The following is a 22,374-nucleotide window of genomic DNA, read 5'->3' on the forward strand; positions in this document are numbered from 1 at the left end:
ACAAGACGTGTCCACTACTTACCCCGTAGCTTGAACAAAAGGGAAAAAAACCTCTGAGAAAGGACTGAGGTGGAACTATGTATTCGCAGTGGAATACAGGAGCAGCTGCTTGCCAGTTAAGGACCCCTCCTCTAACTGGCATGGGATTTGTGAAGAGGGAAGGAGGAGATCTTTTGAAAATATGAACAGAATTACATTCTGAGGCCTTGTTCCCTTCTTGGAATTCTGTCATTTCTGGTCAATAAAAGGTGAAATCCAGTGATGCCAGTGCCACTGTTTTTTGTTGAAGCAATTTCTGGAGAGAGCCAGAGCAACTGGCCACTATTTACCTCTCAACCAAGAGCTAAGCATCAGTCAAGGGTGAATGGTCAGGAAAACATGTTCTCAGTTTAGTATGGTTTGATACCCTATTTACAAAAAAAAAAAAAATGGGAAGGATGGTAGTACCATTAATTACGAAGACAGAAAATGATGATTTGCGGGATGTGGCACACGTGTTCCACAACCTTCTAAAGAGGCCTTTCCAATTGCCTTCATTAATTAGGGTTGCCAGCCCCGCACCCCAGGCTGCATAGGGACAGGGATCTTACCAATCATGTTCAGAAATATCCCCAATGCCCAGTGCAGTGCCTGGCATATCATAGATGTTGATAAAATTTGTTGACTCAATGAGTAAGGGAGGCAAATTTATTATATTAAATTTTCTCTGTATCTGTTCATTGTGTTCCCATTCCCTCGACTCTGATGTTTGTATGTAAGCACCATGAAGAAGAACAATAGGAACCCTACCACAAGGATCAATGAGCGAGATGCCATCTCTGTCCCAACCTCCGAGGATCCAAGAAATCTTCAAAATATGTTGGATGGAGGAGAGTATGCCCCTTTTGTATCTCCTCCCATATTAGAGAGCAATTTTATCCAGGTAAATAATATTTGAGCCCTGAATTAAGTTCCAATAACTTCAGTGATTAATTTTCTCAGAGAAATTGAGAAGATTCAGAGGAGAATTATTCTAAATGTGATAAAGGAATGCATGAGACAACTAAAGGGAACAATTTGGGGACTTTAACCAACCTAAAATAATTATAATGTTAAAGGAAAATTCATTTCAAATTTTCTCAGCAAACTCTCACCTAGGAATTCTGTTCTAATGCCACCATAATTGTCATTCTATCATAATCTTCCCAAGATGACATGAAGAGATTACAGTGAATTCAGAACATCCTGACACAGGAAAGTATTCAGATAGCTCCTTTCTTAGATCTAGAAGACATTTTAAAGAATAACATCTATGACACAACTGAGTATTATAATGAATTTTGGCTCTAGTTCTGAAAGTAAAAATTGTCAAATTGTCAAGAAGAAGAGATTTCTTCTCACAGAAATGTACCAACATCATGAATGAAACTGCATTTCAACACATTTGAGAGCAATTTTGCTTTCCCTAGACATTCAACATTAAAATCTTCAGACAAAGAAATGGGGAAATGAGTTCACTGTTGTAGGCTGTACCCTTAAACTCCATAGTAAGGCCATGACCAAGACTAATACAAAACACCCATACAAGCAGCCCCTCAGCTGATTCTACAGAGGGGAGACAGGGAAGACAACAGACACTTCTTCCATAAACGTGTTCTCTGCTCTGATGCCTGGGTCCTAGGGAGACCTCCTCACCCTCCAGAACACCAGAGGCAGGTGTTTAAAGAACACTAATGTTTAAGTAATGCCCAGAACAGATGTGATAAGTAATGATTTGATGATTTTACCTTCTATATGCTTCTTTCCTACTAATAATCTTCTTAATTTTTCACACTTCTTTCCTACCCCCTTTTCAAACAACTTTTTGCATGTTCTAACGAACTCTGAGGGAGGGAGGTAGACATGCCCCATATCATAATTGGGTGAGTTATTTCCTTCAACATATACAACCTTTTATGGTTAGTATGTCTTTGGAAGCAAGTTGCCACAGTTGCTCCTGACCCAACTTTTTTTTTTTTAAGATTTTATTTATTTATTTGACAGAGAGAGAGAGAGAGATCACAAGTAGGCAGAGAGGCAGGCAGAGAGAGAGGGGGAAGCAGGCTCCCCGCTGAGCAGAGAGCCAGATGCGGGGCTCGATCCCAGGACCCTGGGATCATGACCTGAGCTGAAGACAGAGGCTTTAACGCACCGAGCCACCCAGGCGCCCCCCCCCACCCAACTTTAAACAAAAAAGAACAACAGTTATCTCAAAGTAAAAGAGCCACAGAGCATCAGCTCCCTTGCAGGGAGTTCTGGAGGACCCAGGTCCTCTCTTGTGCTCTAGTCCCCCCAAGTTAGCTCCCCTCAGGACATTACATGCAAACAGCTGCCAAAAAGAGAAGAGGTACTCTCATCATAGCAACTTTTTGTGAGGACTGAGAAACCTTTCCTGGAGCCACCAGGAGGCCCCCCACTCACTGTGTCTGATTGGCTGGGCCTAGGCCACATGGCCCTGTTGAAAGCAAGCACTGGCAAGGGGATGAAACCACAATGACCAATCAAGGTTCATCAATATTTAACCCTTGAGCCAGAGCACCATCCCTCAGGGGCAGTACTGGATGGATTCTGGATTCTGTTAATCAGGCATGGCTCTGGGCGGGTCTTTAGTGTGGGCTACAACCTCTTTCAGAGGAGAAATATATATATATATATATTCATATAAATATATATAAATATATAAATATATATAAATATATAAATATATATATATATATATTTCTCCTCTGAAAGAGGTTGTAGCCCACACTAAAGACCCGCCCAGAGCCATGCCTGATATATATATATATAAATGCCTGATATATAAATATATATTTATATATTTATATATAAATATATAAATGTATATTTATATATTTATATATAAATATATAAATATAATATAATATATATTTATATATATAAATATATATAAATATATATAAATATATAAATAAATATATATAAATATATATAAATATATATAAATAAATATAATATAAATATAATATAATATAAATATAATATAAATATAAATAAATATATATAAATATATAAATATATGTCTTATATATGTAAAATAAACAAATAAAACAAATATGTATATTTTTTATTTGCTTATTTACTTATTTATTTGTTTATATTTGTTTTTTAAGTGATTTTTTGTGTTTTGGAGTTAATGCACAACTGAGAAAACCACCAAGTTTTGCCCCTCTCTGGCTTCCTTCATGTCCCTGTCTGGCACTTTTCAGTCTTCTTTTCTTCCAACTATCAGACTTTACTGGCCAAGATTCTTGGACTTTGGGATTTTTGCATCTGCTGTTCTTCTGCCTGAAAAGCTCTCCTGTCCACCCAGCCAGTTTAACTCCCACCTTGTTCAGGTCTCAGCCAGAGGTCTCTTCCTCAGGGGAGATTTCTCTGACCCTGTGTCTGGGGTGTGCTGGAGCTGGCTGATGGGTAAATGTTCAGAAGATTTGTGAGTCCATCATTAAAAACAGATTTTTAAAAAATTTTTTAAAGATTTTATTTATTTATTTGACAGAGACACACACAGTGAGAGAGGGAACACAAACAGGAGGAGTGGGAGAGGGAGAAGCAGGCTTCCTACTGAGCAGGGAGTCCACTGTGGGGCTCGATCCCAGGACTCTGGAATCATGACCTGAGCCAAAGGCAGATGCTTAACAACTGAGCCAACCAGACACCCCACATATTATTAAAAATTAAATCATATAAGCTCATATACTCAAACCATATTTTTCCTATTATTTTACTACCTCTTACTGTTATTTATGCTCTTTAGGTTACAGATATAAGAGTTTGACAAAGGTCAATGAAGACTGCTGTGAGAATCTATTGACTACACTGAATTTAAAATAAAGTTTTGTGTATAATATTATAATAATATAATATTATTTGTAAATTGTGTGTTAATCATCTTTTATATCATTAAAATATATAATAAACATGTGTATATCTTCCAACAGATATTTGTTACACACTTACCCGCACACCACTACCTGTATCCCCTCTTAAATCAAGTCTCACAGCACAGCACCCTGAACTTGTACTTGGTAATATTTCCTGCAATAATAATTAGTGACATACTTGTTTAATGTTCACCTTCCCTGATAGAATCCCCATGGTCCAGGGACTGTGTCTGTCCATTCACTGTGATAATCTCCAGGAATTCGCATCAGCGAGTAATGGAACAAATGCATCATCATGGTTCATTTCTCCTTTATTTCCTGCACTGCTCAGGTAAGCACAGTTGTCAGGGCCATGCACTTTAGCAGAAAACTCCTCTTCCTGTTCTCTACCCTAGGTTAACAGGAGAGGTGAATCCATTTACCTTCATAACCGAGCCAACTGGGTGACTGTAGGCATCTGCTCTTCCAGTGAAACCCACAAGACCCCCAACGTGATGCTTCTGGCACATCTGACACCTGAAGCTCAGAAAAATACAAAATCCCTGTTTCAAAGTCTCCTGACATCTCCTTCACCGCAGAACCTGGTGCTCACCAGGTGAGTTACAAAGGGAAGAGGTTAAGGATCTCTCAGAAAAGATGCTTTACCCCTGAGAAGCTGAAAATAAAAACACCAATGACATTTGCTCCAAGGGAGCATCTCACTTGTATCCTGCTACAAATGGCAAAGAATCATGTCCTTAAAGTCTGGGAAAACAGCTTATGACAAGCTGGCAGTCAAACAAGTAATTAATTTTTAAAAATCAGACCTAAGTAACAGTAACTGAAGAGTCATTAGAAACTGGCTGTCTAGAACATGCTCTTCCTTCCCCAGCACCCCAGCTTCCATCAGAATTCACTCTGGTCTTGTCTCAAGCCACTAACTTGCCGTACGACCTAGAGCAATCACTCAACTACTCTCAGCTTTGCAGGATTAACAAAGTGGGAAAACCCCTCAGAATCAATAGTTGATACTCTGATTTTTTTTTTTTTTTTTTTTTTTTTTTTTTTTTAGTTCATCAGAGTCTTGGGAGTATAATTTGAGTGAGATAGCCCTCAGCAGCCTGGTTCCATGTACTAAAAAATCAAAGTTTTGAGCCTCAAAACTAAAAGCCAGATGCAGGAACATGGTGGCCACAAGTAGGTTCTGCCCAACCCCATGCCTGCCCCTGCCCAGGCCTGTCTGGGAGACGAGCCTGCTGTCCTTCATCTCACTCTGCAAACTGCTACACAACACAAAAGGAAAGGCCTTTTGGTAGGTCTCCAGTCAGGCCCCCAGATGACTTTTGTGATTCTTTTCAGGTTCCTTCCTCTGCAGTTTGTGACCCTTTCTGTGCACGATGCTGAGAACATGCGCCTCAAAGTAAAGCTAGTGAGTGGTCGAGCCTACTACCTACAGCTCTGCGCCCCTGCATGTAAACAAGACACCCTCTTTTGTCAGTGGGTGAAACTCATTTCCCTCTTGAATGAGGAGAAAGCCAAAGTTTCCAAATTGTCGGAAGTCTCAAGCCTCTCAGAAATCACGAATAGCACCGACATCACGGGCTCGGGGGACATCATGGATATTGCAGCCTTCACAACCCTACAGAGCCCACCCTTGTGCTCGTGTTCAGAACCTGTACATGCCGTAGAAAGCACTGATTTCTCAGATTTCACCGATGTCACCGACGTCACTGATGTCACCGATGTCACAGATGTTCCAGAAAATGAGGTCACAGAGGCCCCAGATATAAATATTGTCACAGAAGTCACAGAAGTCACAGACCTCTGTGACGTCCCAAACTGCTCAGAGGTCACAGTGGTGTTTGAAAATGATGACATACTAAGGGCCAAGCAAGAGGAAAAGGTAAGGGACATGGCAGACGTTCATTCCTTAATAATTAAGAATAAGAGTGATAACCAACATCACTCTTCTTGGTTAACTCCTGCATACTGCTTATCAAAATACTATGGAATGTGCTCTGAGTAACCTAATTTTAAATAATGGGATATTAACCTTAAGCACTGGTATAAAGGAGTTACAGGAGGTATCCTGAAAGAGGCAGGGACCATCCTTAACATCACATTTAACCCAGTATCAGAAAGCTATGGTGAAGGGCGCCTGGGTGGTTCAGTGGGTTAAGCCTCTGCCTTCGGCTCTGGTCATGATCTCAGAGTCCTGGGATCCAGCCCCGCATTGGGCTCTCTGCTTGGCAGGAAGCCTGGTTCCCCCTCTCTCTCTGCCTGCCTCTCTGCCTACTTGTGATCTCTGTCTGTCAAATAAATAAATAAAATCTTTTAAAAAAAAGAAAGAAAGCTGTGGTGAGATGGAAGGAGCTTCGGGACCATGGTCGGAAGACCCGGATTGGATTCTTGCCCTGCTGCATAACTGTTTGGCCAAACCACTGGAGCTGTTTGAGCTGCATGAGTTTCCTCGTCTCCAAAACAAGGATATTAATGTCACTTAAGGGCTATTTTAAGGTTCAAATGTGTATAAAAGTATGCACTACATTGAAGGGTGGGGTGAAATTTCAACTGGTAAAAGTGAGGATGGAAATAGAAAAATAAAGTGCCAAAAGAAGTGAGTGGGTTTAGAAAAGGCTAGAAAGTGGAAAAACACTGCAGTATCCAAGAATGGTAGTTCAGTTCGGCTGGAGCATAATATATGTGGAAAATATTAGGTTATAGGATTGGCAAGTTGTTTGCAATACTTGAATGCCAAATCAAGAGGTATGGACATTGCTCTCCGGGAAAACTTTAACCACAAAAAACCCTCTGTGTGAGAGAGTGAAGGAACTGTGCTTTTAGAAAGATTACTCCGATGATAGCATGGATTGTAGATAAAGGCATAAGTTTGAGGACCTACTGCTGGAAATCCTCCAAGGGGCCCATCATAGGAAAATCACAAAGGGCAAGCATAGACATTTTACAGAAGAAGAAAACTGCCAATAAATACACTGGAGAAAGTTTAACCTCACCAGTAACCAAAGGAATGCAAACTTAGAAAAAAGCCTATAAAACTGTTAATTGAAAGAATAAAAATAGTCAGTGTTAGTAAAGGTGTGGTCAACTTGGAAGTCACATAGATTTATGGCAGAGATAAGAATTGGCCCAAACTTTCTTGAAATCATTATGAATCAAGAGCCTAGGGGCACCTGGGTGGCTCAATGGGTTAAAGCCTCTGCTTTCAGGTCAGGTCATGATCCCAGGGTCCTGGGATCGAGCCCTGCATTGGACTCTCTGCTTGGCGGGGGGCCTGCTTCCTCCTCTCTCTCTGCCTGCCTCTCTACCTACTTGTGATCTCTGTCTGCAAATAAATAAATAAAATCTTTAAAAAAAATAGCCTAAAAAAGTTTATTCCCTTTGCCTCAGTGATTCCATTTCTAGGAATCTTCCTTAAGGAATTAATCAGAATGAAGAATGAGGATTTAACTATAAAGATGTTAATAATACTATATATCACGTTTGTCAAAATGAAATAATGAAAATTTGGAAGGAACCTAAACACCCACCACAAGGGAGTCAATAAATTGATATAAATCCATGAAGGACAGGTGCTGTATTAATCTTTTTCAGGAGCGATCATAGTATCTGGCAAGATCATAGACAGTCAGAACATAATTGTTAAGTGAAAGATTACTCTGTAGTTATTAAAATTGTTGGGAAAATTTTTCTTTACCTGAAGAAACTTTCATGATTGAAAAAAGTTGAGTGAAAAATTAAATATGCTCCCTATTCCATAAAAATACATGTATATGCTCATAAGCAACGTGGGGGGGGAGAAGTCATATTATTAACAGCAGCTTATTTCCAGATCGTGGGATTATAGGCAATTAATGTTTTTCCTCTTTATGCTTTTCTGTTTCCTATAATAAAATAATTTTAAATCAAAAAAATTCAAGCAGTTTTACACACAATTTGTAATGACATGAGGAAAATGCTTTTAGTAAATCAAGTGAACAATGTGGGATATAGAACTGAAATGTTATCACAAAGCAGACATATACAAAATAATAGGACAAAAAGCCTGAATGAAATGTGCCATAAGTGTAGTTATTTCTGGCCAGTGGCCCTAAGAAATTAATAATTTTCTCCCTTCCACTTTATATTTTAGAGGATCTTCTAAATGTTCTATAATAAATGTGTAAATATGTGTTACTTTGATTGATGGAAAAAAAAGTTTTTCCTTAAGGAAGAAGAGTACTGTATTATTTTCCAGGGAAATTAATAGAGGTGGTGAATGAGGCGGTGGCCATGGGAGGAATGAGGAGGTAGGAAGGGCCAGTAGAGAGACATGGTGTTTAGGACCAGCTGACCCGTTGCTCAGAGGCCTAAGACAGATTCTGAGGAAGGCAGTGAGTGGCTAGAGAGGGGGTCCATTAATAGAACCCAGGAAACTAGGAGAACAGGAGAGATTTTACAGTATTAGTTTTAGGTATGGGTTCTAACTCTTTTGAAAAATGAAATCTTTTGCCTCAAAAGACATGACTCATGTCACCTATTAGATACTCATTTAAAAAAAAAAAGATTTACTATTTATTTGAAAGAGAGAGAGAGCATGCATACGCAGGGGGAGGGGCAGAGAGCAAGGGGGAGAGAGGGAGAGAAGCAGACTCCTAGCCGAGTGCGGAGCCTGACACGGGGCTTGATCCCAAGGCTCTGAGATCCTGACCTGAGCTGAAACCAGGAGTTGGACACTTAACTGACTGAGCCACCCAGACGCCCCCTCACCTATTTGGTACTCTTAAATTAAAAGCAACATCAGGGGGCGCCTGGGTGGCCCAGTGGGTTAAAGCCTCTGCCTTCTGCTCAGCTCATGATCCCAGAGTCCTGGGATCGAGCCCCGCATCGCGCTCTCCGCTCAGCGGGGAGTCTGCTTCCTCCTCTCTCTCTGCCTGCTTCTCTGCCTCCTATGATCTCTGTCTGTCAAATAAATAAGTAAAATCTTTTAAAAAATAAAAATTAAAAAATAAAAGCAACATCAGATTGGGGAGTAGGTGGCAAGGTATTTCTGGACAACCTTTTTTGCCCCAACAATTCAGAAAAAGGAAATGCTGTAATTAAGTACTAATTTTCTGGGGTAAGCTGACAGGGTTGTACCCAAACACATGAGCTTCTGAATTTGCGGTGTCAAGTCCCAGACTATCAGCTTCCACACAACACCAAGCCTCATTCCCTCAACCTTGCACCTGTGAACTTGAGGGCACCCAGTAGATACAGAATGAAATGATTACTGTATTAGGTATTTTTGCTCCATAAATTATCTATTTTTGTGCAATGCTCTCCTGTTACCTAATTCGCTGCTGTTTATTATTTTCAAAGGAAAAAATGGGAAACGCTCTGAAGCCTGGGTGTCTACGAGATACAAAAATTAAGAACGAGTTCAAAGAATCCTCAAAACATGTCACCATCTCAAATGTAACGTTGACTTTCCAAGGTGAACGATGTTTTCATACTACCTTGACTCAAGAAGAAAGTGACACAAGTTCATCCAAAGAGCTAAGTGCCAGATCCTCTGAAATAAGGACAACTGAATTTAAAAGCCTGGCTCTCAAGGCTGAAGAATCCAGGTATGTGAGGTGGGGAAACGCCAGGGGTGCTAAGACGTGAGGTAATGTGAGTAAGTGTATGCTCTAACGTCTCTTCCACTCTGGCATTTGTTGCTGAAGATTCTCAGCTATAGCTATGATGTAATTGAATGATGACCCAGTTGTCTCTTCATTCTCCACATTTGGTTTAACCTTGTCTAATTTTTATCCTCCTGTCAACTTCTCACGCCCTTCAGTTCACATTCTAGGCTCGCTAGTGTCAACTGTGTGTGTTGAAGAATATAGGATAGAAGCAGAGTGTCCACGTTTTGGAGTAAAGGCACTCATCTCCCAGAGTGACTATGGGCACTCCTGCTTTTACTTTATACTTCTCTCCATGTTCTTCTCTACATATTTCTTAAATGCTCTTCTACATTTCCAACAAATAACTTCATCATCAAAAAAATACTTTCATAATTTTATTTATTCTTTTCAAAGATTTATTTATTTAATATTTTAAATAGAGAGTGCTGGTGGGGGAGGGGTGGAAGGAGAAGGGGAGAGAGAAAGAGAGAATCCTGGAGCAGAACCCCCCCCAACCCCACCTCCCCACACCCCCACACTCCCAGCTGAGAACAGAGCCTGACTCAGGCCTCCATCTCACAACCCTGAGATCATGACTGGAGCTGAAATCAAGTGTTGGGTGCCCAACCGACTGAGCCACCCAGGTGCCCCTGTTTTCATCATTTTAATTCTCAAGTGCAAGCTGAATATGTGAGAGAACTGTTGTATTATAAAGATAAAAGTTAATCCAGTCATTTCAAAGTAACACTTAAAAAGAAACCACAGAAACACCTAGAGATTTAAATGTTTACTTGAGCAAGAATGAAACAGGGAATGTAATGAATTATGTTTAAAATCATTTTAAGTATAAAATACAAATAGGAGAAAACAAATTAAAAAAAAGAAAGAAATGAGAAAGATTAAAAGTAATTTGAAGTGCTACAGAGTTTGGTTGATTCTTCAAAAAGAGTGACAAAACAGGTAAACCACTGGACAACCTTTTTTAAAAAATAAAAAAATTAGGGACACCTGGGTGGCTCATTAAGCATCTGCCTTCAGCTCAGGTCATGATCCCAGGGTCCTGGGATTGAGCCCCACATTGGGCTCCCTGCTCAGCGGGGAGTCTTCTTCTCCCTCTCCTCCCTGCTCATGCTTTCTCTCGCTCTGTTTCTCTCTCTCCCAAATAAGTAAATAGAATCCTCAAATAAATAAATAAATAATAAAATTAGAAATTCAAAAGGTCATCATCAATGAGAACAATAGTAAAATGTTACTGAGAAAGATTATATACAACTTTTCTTCAATAACTTTGAAATCCTAAGTTAAATAAATGACTTTAACAAAAAAGCAAGGAGGCAAACTGGCACTTGAGAACATAGAAAAAATTTATCCAAGAGCTCCCATTAAAGAAAAAAAACACAGCTGTGACTTTTACTGGACAGTGTTTTAGACACTCTAAGAATTACCTCTATTTAATGAAAGTTTTCTTTTAAATATAGAAAAATTGTGTTATATTATCCTAATTTTTTGAAGCAAATAATTTGTCTGGATTATAAAGCCGGAAAGACAACACAAGAAAGAAAATTCTCGATTAATCCTCCTTAAGACAATGCATGGTAAATTCATAGAATCCTAGCATGCAAAATGTAGCGAGCTTAATATAAAATTAAGGACACTGTCAGTATAAGTCATTATTCAAAAGAAAAGCAGAAAAAAGTCATAGATACCTTAAATACATGTAAGAAACTTTGATATTCTTGATAAAGATCCACAAAATGCAGAAGAGTTCTCCTTCAGCACAGTGAAAAATATTTATTCCAAACCGGAGCCAAGTTGTTTTTAATGTAGAAATTCTAGAAGTGTGCTACATAAAACTTAGAACAAATTAAGGATGTTCTTGTTAACATTTCTATGTGATATAATATAAGGGAGTCTAGCAGTTGCAATAGAACAAAGAAATATGATGGATGAATATGAGATTTTTTTTTTAAATCACTCTTCGCAAATGGAAATTCGTATTTAGAAAATTTGAGAATCATCAAATATCTTGGTTTGTAGACAGTTTTAGGAAGGTCACAGATTATAAGATAAACTCACAAAATATTGTTTGTTTCATGATTTTTATTAACAAACAAAAAAATGCACTGAAAAAGAATGTATTTTTCAAAAGCAGCAATAAAATTCAGATATTTAGTGAGAGTGATAAGAGACCTATATATATGGAATTATAAAACTCTAATGGCAGAAGCACAAGATGACCTCAACAAGGAAAATAAAGCTCTCTATCTGGGCAGCTATATTTAAGACAACAGAGATGACAAGGCCTAAATTAATTGATAAATTTAATACAGTACCAATTATCTAAATAGCATATCTCAGAGAAATTATGCAATTATAGAAAGTATGTGGAAAAAATAGGGGTAAGAATCTCAAGGAAACCACTGGGGCTGAAAAATGTCTAGAGATTGTATAAAACCTTAAGCCATATTATAATTAAATGGCCATCAGAAACACCAGTGAAAAGTTTAGGATATAGAAATTATGATACTAAAATAGATTCAAACAGATAGAGGTCTGAAAGAAACATGAAAAAAAGCAAAACTCTAGAATATGTTGGTTAAAGATCTATGCTGTACCACAAAAAAATAATTTCAGATGGGTAAAGCGTCAAATATTTTAAAACTAAAATAAACTAGAAGAAAATGGAATGGTTGAATTGCTTCAGTTGCATAAGAAAGGTAACTTCTCCTTTGAAGTAACAAAAGAAATTTTCAATAGCAAAGTTTGATCCATTCATCCAATAATATTTACTGAGCATTTTGTATGTGTTAGGCACTAGGGGTACAGCTGTGAAAATAAGTTAGAGGCTGTTTCATTCTAGTGGAGAATATAGATCATACACAAACAAAATACATTATGCCAGCTGGAATGTACTGTGGTAAAAACAAAAATAGAGTTACAGAATAGAAACAGGGATTCAAGGAGGAGGAAGGATATCTTTCAGTGGTCAGGGACAGCTTCTCTGAGGAAGGGCAGAGATCTGAAGGAAGGGTGGAGCTCTTGGTGAACAGAGTTCCAGGCCAATTGATTATCTAACAATTATAAATATCTATCTCCCAAAAATCATTTTAAGTAAAGAAATACATAACAGTGGAACAGGGAAAGAATAACTAGATGATCTATAATGGTTTTACCTCCCATATCTAGATATAGCTGATGGGAATTTGTAAAGGATCCAATTAGCAAATGGGTTAAAGTTATGAGTAGAAAATTTACTCCAGAAGACAAATACTTAACAAGGAATCAATCTCACTAATAATTAAAGAAATACAAGTTAAGCAATTACCAGTTGGCTTTCAATTAGATGTTAACTGTAACACTGAGTGGGTCACTGTAAATGGTGGGAACTTTCTCAAGAGTGATGGCAATTCACACTACAAATGATTATACAGCTTGACTTAAAGAAACGTGTCAAAGAAGTAATTCAAAAGGGAAAATAACTTAGTCGAACACATATTTTGTAGTTAAAACCTGAAAGCAATCCAAACCATGACTGGTGGAAGAAGATCTAACCAGGAAATATTATGTTAATTTAGTGAAACAGCAGATCCCCATTAGGAAAAGAATAGAGAATTTCAACAGAAGACCTATATGACTAATAAGGAACTGCAAGCTAGAAAAGTGAAATTCTGAAAAATGTATATACAATGGTATTTTATTTCTACAAAAGGATGATAAGAAACCACAGTGCTTGGGCATAGTTGGTGATTAATTAATATATGTTGTAGCTATTGATAGACGTTTCCATTAAACTTTTATTATACATAACCATTATTATAATTACATGCATATTTTAAAATCAAAACTGATGCTAGGAGGCATTAATTAGAGCATTAATTGGAAGACATAGCAGCTAGAGAATGAGCTTTGCTTTCAGACAACCCTGGGTTCAAATCCTGCTTCCTCTATTTTGGGGCAAGTTAAATTAATTTTTGTCAGACCTCAATTTCCTCATTTGTAACTAAACACAAGGAGGATTTACAAACAAAGCAAAAAACAAATTTTGGCTCCAAGCAATCCTCTTAAGCCCAACTTAATCAAGGATGGATTCTTTTTTATTGCATATTTGCATCTGGAACATAATTACGAGCTAGAGCCTAATTTGAGAATGTTCATTATGAATGAAAGATGTTATATCTAAGAACAGAATGGAATTCAGTTTATTCCTTGGATGTTTGTAGGGTTAAGACAATACCCTGTGAAAGTGACAAGTAATTTCTTTCTATTTCTCTTCTCCAAGACCATGGATTTCAGTGACGTTTTATAACGGTATACTTTGGGAAAATGAAAAAGAAAAATTAAAGGATGACCTCGTTGAATATTTTGTCTTCAGATTTATTAGTGTTTACAATGTAAATTGAGCAGTTTCAATATAGATGAGTGAAAGAGTACGGAGACGTCTATAATATCACTTTAGGTCCTTTAAAAGTGAAGGATTTACTTTATGGAGCATTTATATTCCCTCTCATACCCTGACAGTAGTGCTACTATGACTCTTCCCTTTGTTTTAAAGAAGATAATGTCAGGCTTCACTTTAATTTGCACCTATTTTTTTTAAAGTACATTTACTTAATATTTCCCAGTCTCTGAAAAACTTTTATCGGTAAGCTCAACCTTCATGTCAATCACCAGACCTATTTGGTGATGGCTACATGAACACTTATTTGCCAAATCCTTAGAAAATTACTAATTTAACCTCTATTTCAGAAAGAGCCATTGTAGACCTCAACCTGGATTTCTTTGCCAGGTCCCCCCCTTTTTTTTTAAGATTTTATTTATTTACTTGACAGAGAAATCACAAGTAGGCAGAAAGGCAGGCAGAGAGAGGGGCAGGGAAGCAGGCTTCCCGCCGAGCAGAGAGCCCAATGCAGGGCTCAATCCCAAGACCCTGGGATCACCACCCGAGCCAAAGGCAGGCAAAGGCTTAACCCACTGAGCCACCCAGGTGCCCCTGCCAGGTCCCTTAAAATGGATCATAATTATGTCTTTATACATTAATCTGGGAAGCTATTGTATGAGGGTAATTATTCTTCCCAAGTGTTTTATTTTACTCAAACAGCAATGCTTCCAAAAAATGTATTGAAAATGTAGCCAAGAAACAAAGATTTGGTGAAAATTAAATGACTGAAGTTTGTGTTTCAGATGCTAATGAGGTTAAGAAAACAAGTATTTTAATTATTATTATTAACTTTATAAAAATCAGGAATGCAGAAAACTTCTTTATCCAAAGGCATTTCTGAAAGCGAAATGATCTGAAAAACTGACAGCTAGCCTCTTACTTGATCCAGTGAACTATAAGAAATGCAGTTACTTGAGCAAATAGCTGGGCATGTTATTTGCCTGCAAAATTTCCTAACGCTGTCACCCTCCATCAGGGCCATAGAGATTATGATGAAGAAGCCAGCAGAGGTGGGCACCTTCTAACCCCAGGTATCCAGAATCTCGCCCACGTCTCTATGAGAACCTATATTCCCAACACAAGAGACTCTACATAAACCCCTGATTAGCAGCAATTAGCTCCGTCTCAGCCCCAAATGAGTTTTCAGACATGGAAGAGGCAGTAGGAGGGTGATGCCCACAACCTCACGGATTGCTAGGTGATAGATAAAATAAAAATAGATATTGTGTTATTATATACTATTCACTTCTATGGCTTTTACAGGTTGGGTAGCTGGCATGTTAACAGAAATGTAGGTAAATTTTACTCTAAAATGTGTTATTATGTAATACCTAAGGCTTGCTAAACATGTTTCATTACTACCTACAAAGCATTCGGAGAATGGCCAGTTATCTCATACCTAGTCATTCTCTTCTAAATATTTGTGGTTACGCTGGCAAAATTTTGAAATGTGCTGTTTGTTTTTCCAGGAGCATGAGAACTGACTCGGTCACCTCAGGTATGGAACGAATCCCTCTGCGTTTCTTTGTGGCCTCTGGTATCCAGTAGTCACCTCTGGGTGCAGGAACAGAGTAGTTAAGAGCGAAGGAATGCAGCTAGATGTTTTGGTGCATTCCCTTTGCTCCACTCCGAGAGTCCCACAGTGCAGGAACTCTTCTTCAAAGCTTGTCCGCGCACTATCTCTCAAGGAGTAGGCATCACAGCACTTTTGTCTGTGCAGGCAGAGTACTGAATCCAACTCACTGGGTAGGAACCACTCCCAGACCAGCTCTGCAGGCAGAACCCCAGAAACAGGGCCTTTTGTCCTTGCTGATTTGGAAGGGGCGTGGTCTACAACCAAATTTCTTGGTAAATCTAAACTCATCTAGCCCCTCTTTTCTTCTTTCTTGTGTCTTTGGCCTCTGCTTCTTTACCTATTCTCATGACTCAGGATCTTTGGACTTCTTAACAAGTTTCTGACACAGGAGTTGTCCTATAGGCAGCAGTGGACATTGTGTCCTCTTGCTTGCTGCTGACCCACCTCTCAGCTACCATCCAAGTCGGGGGTTGGGGGAGGGGTGGGCCTCAGCTCCAGTCATACGTATCAAAGAACATCATGGAAGGAACAGAGAGGCCCATTTCACTGGACTTAAATGAAAAGAAAAAAACATTTCTCCTTTAAAACCCAAGACCATGGGAAGGGAATTCTTAGTCACATTTACGAGAGTCCAACCCAAAAAGAAGCAAACAATTAGAGGATAGGTGTTTCTATCAGTAGGATTTTTGTCTGTAGGCCTTCCCACTGGACTTTAGTGTCCAAAAGTACCAGGTGAACTTCACTGAGATGTGGTTTTACAGTCCAACCTACAGTACTGAACCTAAGAACACTGTAAGGAAATGCCATCATAGTTTAGAAGAAAAATGTAAAATCTCCTTTGCAGTATATAGCATTTTTACCTATCAATTCCTACTCCAAATTTTATTTCAAAAAGAAATCACAGTTAATTGTTAGAAATTCCAGAGATGTCCAATAGGCAAGCATTTTCTTCTTGCTTCCTAAAAGCAAGGATTAGTCGTGCAGCAGTCTTATCACTAATAGTTAATTAGCACGTTAGCATGTAATTATTACAATAACATATAGCATACATCCCAAAGCACTAGTTGTTCAAGCCTTGGGAATTTAAAATTAATGTAGAATGCTGATAGATTTAGTTTCATTCTATATGTGACTGATTCTTTCACCTGTCTTCTGGCACAAACTCAATTTTGTTCAAATGAACGAGAATTTGATGCCCATCTAGTATATCTGAGGCTCTGTAGAGAGATTAAAAATAGGTAGCAGGACATTGCCAAGCCTCAAGACATGAGCATAAATAACATGAAGTGGAATCTTATGGGTGCTTTCAGAAAAGAAAGTGGAGTGCCTAGTTTTAGCTCACGAGAGAAAATCATGAAAGATTTCTGAAGGAAAGAGACAGTGTTTGAGTTAGGAAAGGGAAATAAGAATGTCCTGGATATTAGTGTGAGCAAAATCAAAGAATAGGACCATGCTGGGCATATTCCATTTAGGAATAGTGAGAGAGGCCACTGGAAAGCAAAGCAGGAGCCAGATTCCGGAAATCTTGAGCCATGCTGGGCAGTTTGGAAAGTACAGTTCAGTAGGGAAGGAGGAACCACTGAAAAACAGAACTAACAAAATTAGTGCTATATTTTAGAATGATTACTCTAACTGCAATCTCTAAGAGACCTGGAGGAGGCTACAGATAGGAAGTCATTAGAATCGTCCACCGTGAAAGGTGCCAAAGTCTTGAACCGGGTGTAAAGGAGTCGGATGGTAGGGGTGCCTGGGTGGCTCAGTGGGTTAAAGCCGCTGCCTTCGGCTCGGGTCGTGATCCCAGCGTCCTGGGATCGAGCCCCACATCGGGCTCTCTGCTCAGCAGGGAGCCTGCTTCCTCCCTTCTCTCTCTGCCTGCCTCTCTGCCTACTTGTGATCTGTCTGTCAAATAAATAAATAAAATCTTTAAAAAAAAAAAAAAGGAGTCGGATGGCAACAAGGACACAAATATGTAGTTAGCAAGGTTTGTTGACTGACTACCTGTGGGGACCAAAAAAACCAAAAACAAACAACAACAACAACAACAAAGCAAAACAAACGGGAGGATGACAGTTTGGGAGACAACGTAAGCAGGAGGTAATGAGTCCATGATACAAGCTGAGAAAAGGAATTCCAGGAAATCTGGAAGGAAACGATGAAGAAACCAGCTGTTAAATACTACATCTAGAATGAAAAGTCGCAGGTTTGAGTTCTAAATGCACTTCCTCTGTTCCACGGGTGTGAGGTCTCTGGACCTCAAGCTTCTTCAGCTATCAAATATGTGTGCATATAGATGAGGAATCTATATGGGCATGTTTAGGGGCACCTGGGTGGCTCAGTGGGTTAAAGCCTCTGCCTTCGGCTCAGGTCATGATCCCAGGGTCCTGGGATCAAGCCCTGCTCTCTGTGACGCAGGGAGCCTGCTTCCCCTTTCCTCTCTCTCTGCATGCCTCTCTGCCTATTTGTGATCTCTGTCAAATAAATAGATAAAATCTTTAAAAAAAAAATTCCATATATGGGCATGTTTAGTTGTCCCAAGGCCCTCTCAGCTGCTATGATGTCATAAGCTGATACGTGTGGGGTCCTGGTGACCCCTCTTTGTAAATTCAGCAGGCAGCTTTAAATCGGGTTCTGGAAATCAGGAGCTAAGCAAAGATACAGCCGAAATGCAGTGAACTTCCACTCTCAGCTTGTTAAATCACAAGGGTGGTACAATATACAAATTTAGCTTGCAGTTGTCACAAAGTATTAATTATTTTCCCCGTTTGTTTTCTTTCACATACTTTCTCATTCTTCCCACTTCTCTCTCTGTCTTCCCATGTTTCCTGACTTAGGCTTACATAGTTTTTCCATTTTCCCTCTGGTTAGCATTTCCTTGCCCGTTGCCACACTCCTCTGAATCACTTTTTTCCCCTTTCATACTTACTTACTCACATTTTACACTTCCTGCCCCAAGAAGAGCAAAGATTAGTAGAATCTTACTCCCTTGTCCCTGGAATTTAGACTGAATGTAGATGAAAAATGAGTCGGTGAATCTGATTTCTATCCTAGGCAGTTCCCGCAGCAATTAAACAAACAAACAAACAAACAAAATGGTACCATTAACCTATTCAGGGTCACCATCACCCAACTCCTTTACACCCATGCCTGGGGACCATGGTCTCTTATTCATGTCTCAGACTTCTCAGCAGTTTGACACTTTTCTCCTTTCTGAGTAAGGCTTCGTCAAGGGGCATTGCACACGTACTCTTTTTTTTTTTTTTTTTTTTTTTTTTTTTTTTTAATTTTTTATTTATTTTCAGCGTAACAGTATTCATTGTTTTTTCACCACACCCAGTGCTCCATGCAATCTGTGCCCTCCCTAATACCCACCACCTGGTTCCCCCACCCTCCCACCCCGCCCCTTCAAAACCCTTAGGTTGTTTTTCAGAGTCCATAGTCTCTCATGGTTCACCTCCCCTTCCAATTTCCCTCAACTCCCTTCTCCTCTCCATCTACCCTTGTCCTCTATATTATTTGATATGCTCCACCAATAAGTGAAACCATATGATACTTGACTTTCTCTGTTTGACTTATTTCACTCAGCATAATCTCTTCCAGTCCTGTCCATGTTGCTACAAAAGTTGGGTATTCGTCCTTTCTGATGGAGGCATAATACTCCATAGTGTATATGGACCACATCTTCCTTATCCATTCATCCGTTGAAGGGCATCTTGGTTCTTTCCACAGTTTGGCGACCGTGGCCATTGCTGCTATAAACATTGGGGTACAGATGGCCCTTCTTTTCACTACATCTGTATCTTTGGGGTAAATACCCAGCAGTGCAATTGCAGGGTCATAGGGAAGCTCTATTTTTAATTTCCTGAGGAATCTCCACACTGTTCTCCAAAGTGGCTGCACCAGTTTGCATTCCCACCAACAGTGTAAGAGGGTTCCCCTTTCTCCACATCCTCTCCAACACACGTTGTTTCCTGTCTTGCTAATTTTGGCCATTCTAACTGGTGTAAGGTGGTATCTCAATGTGGTTTTGATTTGAATCTCCCTGATGGCTAGTGATGATGAACATTTTTTCATGTGTCTGGTAGCCATTTGTATGTCTTCATTGGAGAAGTGTCTGTTCATATCTTCTGCCCATTTTTTAATATGATTATCTGTTTTGTGTGTGTTGAGTTTGAGGAGTTCTTTATAGATCCTGGATATCAACCTTTTATCTGTACTTTCATTTGCAAATATCTTCTCCCATTCCGTGGGTGAGGCACACGTACTCTTTTTATGACAAGGTTACAAGGCATAGTCCAGGCTGACAATGTCTCTCTGGATCTGGGTCCATCTCTCCCTTTTCTTGACTTTTAATTTCTTACCTATCTAGGTTTTACTCTCCTTAGCTCTGCTGATCTCTTTGCGGGAAGCCCAAATTTAGGTTTACCTATCGTCCAATGGTATTTTCCCAAGATGGTAGGCAATTAGACAAAAGAGAGAGAGCTGAGAAAGACCACAGGGGAAAATTGCTTATGAAATCTGGGGCATGTCCTCTCCATCCAAACCCATCTTTCTTTTCCACTTCTCTCTGAACTATTGCAAATCAAATTCCTTGAAATCCTAAGCAGCCAGATTCAGTCTTTGTTTATGAAACACGGTCTAAAAAGAGAAAGGGTGGGAGGACCCAAAAAGGGAAGCTGTTTGTGAAATTTAACAATGGGCTCCATTGGAAAGAATAAAGACATGTTTTAATTTAAGACCAAATTAAGTTGTCTCTCCTTCTGTGCTTTTTTCTCTCCTGCTTCTGGCTTTTTCCTTTCTTCCTCACTTCCCTCTCTCTTTTCCACTTTCCCCACGATTTTTCATTTGCCCTCTGGCTCCCTCCTCTGATGTCAATCTACTTCCCTCAATTTCATGCCTCATCTGTGTCCCCTTTTCTCAGGGAAATGGATGTGAGGAAAGGAAAGTAAAACAGGAAAAGAAAAGGCCAATGGAAAAAAACATGTAAGACAACCAAAAGGTAATTTTTTTTTTTTTTACAATTATAAGTCACTGTAGCTATAAAGGACAGATGTGATGCTTGCACAAAAAGTTGTCAACAAACTGAATCTTTGAGCAGGGTATCTTATTACTTCTATTGTAGTAACAATAGAGGTGGAATGGGATGTTGAGGGTTTGCTGGGGTTTCTGCCCTACAATCTTTCAAGGATCAAAATGTAGTGTCAGCACAGGGGTTAGAGCCACCCAGGCACTCCAGAAATTGCTGTTAAAAACAAAAATTTTAAGAAATTAAGGAGTTTCCTTTAATATCACTTCAACATCTAGATTTCAAAAGTGAGATCTTATCTGTCCAGAGAATCTGTATTGTTAGAATAAGAAGAGAAGCTATATTAAAGATGCAATTTTACTTATTTCAATCACTTATTTTACTCATATGTCATTTTTAATGTTTTATACTTACCAGTAATAACTTTTAAAATATTCTGTATTTTAGACCTTTGAATTGAACTGACTTTTCCTTTTTTTTTTTTTTTTTGTCAGATAAATACAAACTACTAAACTAAAAAACAAGCATGGCTCAAGAAATAACAACACAAGAGAAAAAAAAAAAGCAGTGTCTTCCATGTGGCAGAAATAAAGGCTACTACTAATCAATCACTGAGCATTTAAGTTCATGCCAATCTAACCTCTTAAATCTTGGCTATTATAATTGTGGATATCAATTTTAAAGGAAGGTAGAGAAATAGAACTATTAAGGTTTCCAATTCATAAACTCAATTTTTATCTGGAGGGCTTCTTTTCTTTGGGGTTGTTGGATAAATTTGTTACTCTCTTTGGTTTCCCTTTTCTCACTTGGACCTTAACCCAACACCTTGTTGTTTCTAAGATTAAGCACTATAAGGTTCTTGAAGGTGGGGACTGTGTTCTTTCTTTGTGTTTTAAGTGTTGAGCACCTGACCTGAGAGATAGTATTTGCTGAATCAGTGAATGCCATTTCCAAACAGGATTTTAAAAACTTCCACTCCTTTTTTTTTTTAAGGTTTTATTTATTTATTTGACACAGAGAGAGAGAGCACAAGTAGGCAGAGAGGCAGGCAGAGAAAGAGGAGGAAGCAGGCTCCCCGCTGAGCAGAGAGCCCGATACAAGGCTCAATCCCAGGACGCTGAGATCATGACCTGAGCTGAAGGCAGAGGCTTAACCCACTGAGCCACCCAGGCGCCCCACTTCTACTCCTTTAAATATAGAAGAAGAACTATACATGGTCCCCATCCAAAGAATAATTTGGATTTTTAAAAGCCACCACTTACTCCTTTTCAAAAAGCTGCCAGTCATTCTACCATGTGCTTTGCGTGCCTTCTCAAGCTTCACAACAATCTGAAGGGTGTTATTACTTTCCTGTTTTACAGACAGATGGTGAAAGTGGAGTTACAGAGGTTAAGTTACTTGTTCAAAACAATGCAGCTAGGGAAAAAAGATATATATAGATATCTATCTCAAATTTCACACTAATAGCAAATAGTACTGGTATTTCTATTGTGACCTGAGTCACAGCAAGGAATACGTCTGAGCTCCATGTTCTCCTTCCTGTCCCACAGACAAACCTCTAGAAATATATGGTCCAATATGGTAGCAACCGGGTATATGTCACCACTGAGCACTTGAAACGTGGCTGGTTCAACTGAGAAACTGAATTTTAAATCTCTTTTAATTTTAATTAATTCAAATTTAACTTTAAAAATTGAAGCAGTGTCGAATATTTTTTGCATTAAACATCAGCATGTTGTTTTGGTAAGGCTACTTTTTTTTCACTTCAACTGTTGAAAATTTAGCAC

At 39.0% G+C, this 22,374-nt stretch overlaps 1 protein-coding gene across 1 annotated transcript; it reads left to right on the forward strand.

The window, feature by feature from the left end:
* Nucleotides 1-763: 763 nt before the first annotated feature.
* Nucleotides 764-18,460, forward strand: GARIN2 (golgi associated RAB2 interactor family member 2; the record flags this gene model as incomplete). The annotated part of the gene is made up of 6 exons (XM_080809750.1): nucleotides 764-922; nucleotides 4,319-4,518; nucleotides 5,262-5,805; nucleotides 9,261-9,508; nucleotides 15,458-15,486; nucleotides 18,396-18,460. The coding sequence occupies 6 exons, from the start codon at nucleotides 764-766 to the stop codon at nucleotides 18,458-18,460; spliced, it is 1,245 nt and encodes a 414-aa protein (XP_080665876.1).
* Between the last annotated feature and the right edge of the window lie 3,914 nt (nucleotides 18,461-22,374).

This window comes from Martes martes (genome assembly GCF_963455335.1).
Source record: "Martes martes genome assembly, chromosome: 7".
Taxonomy (NCBI): Eukaryota; Metazoa; Chordata; class Mammalia; order Carnivora; family Mustelidae; genus Martes; species Martes martes.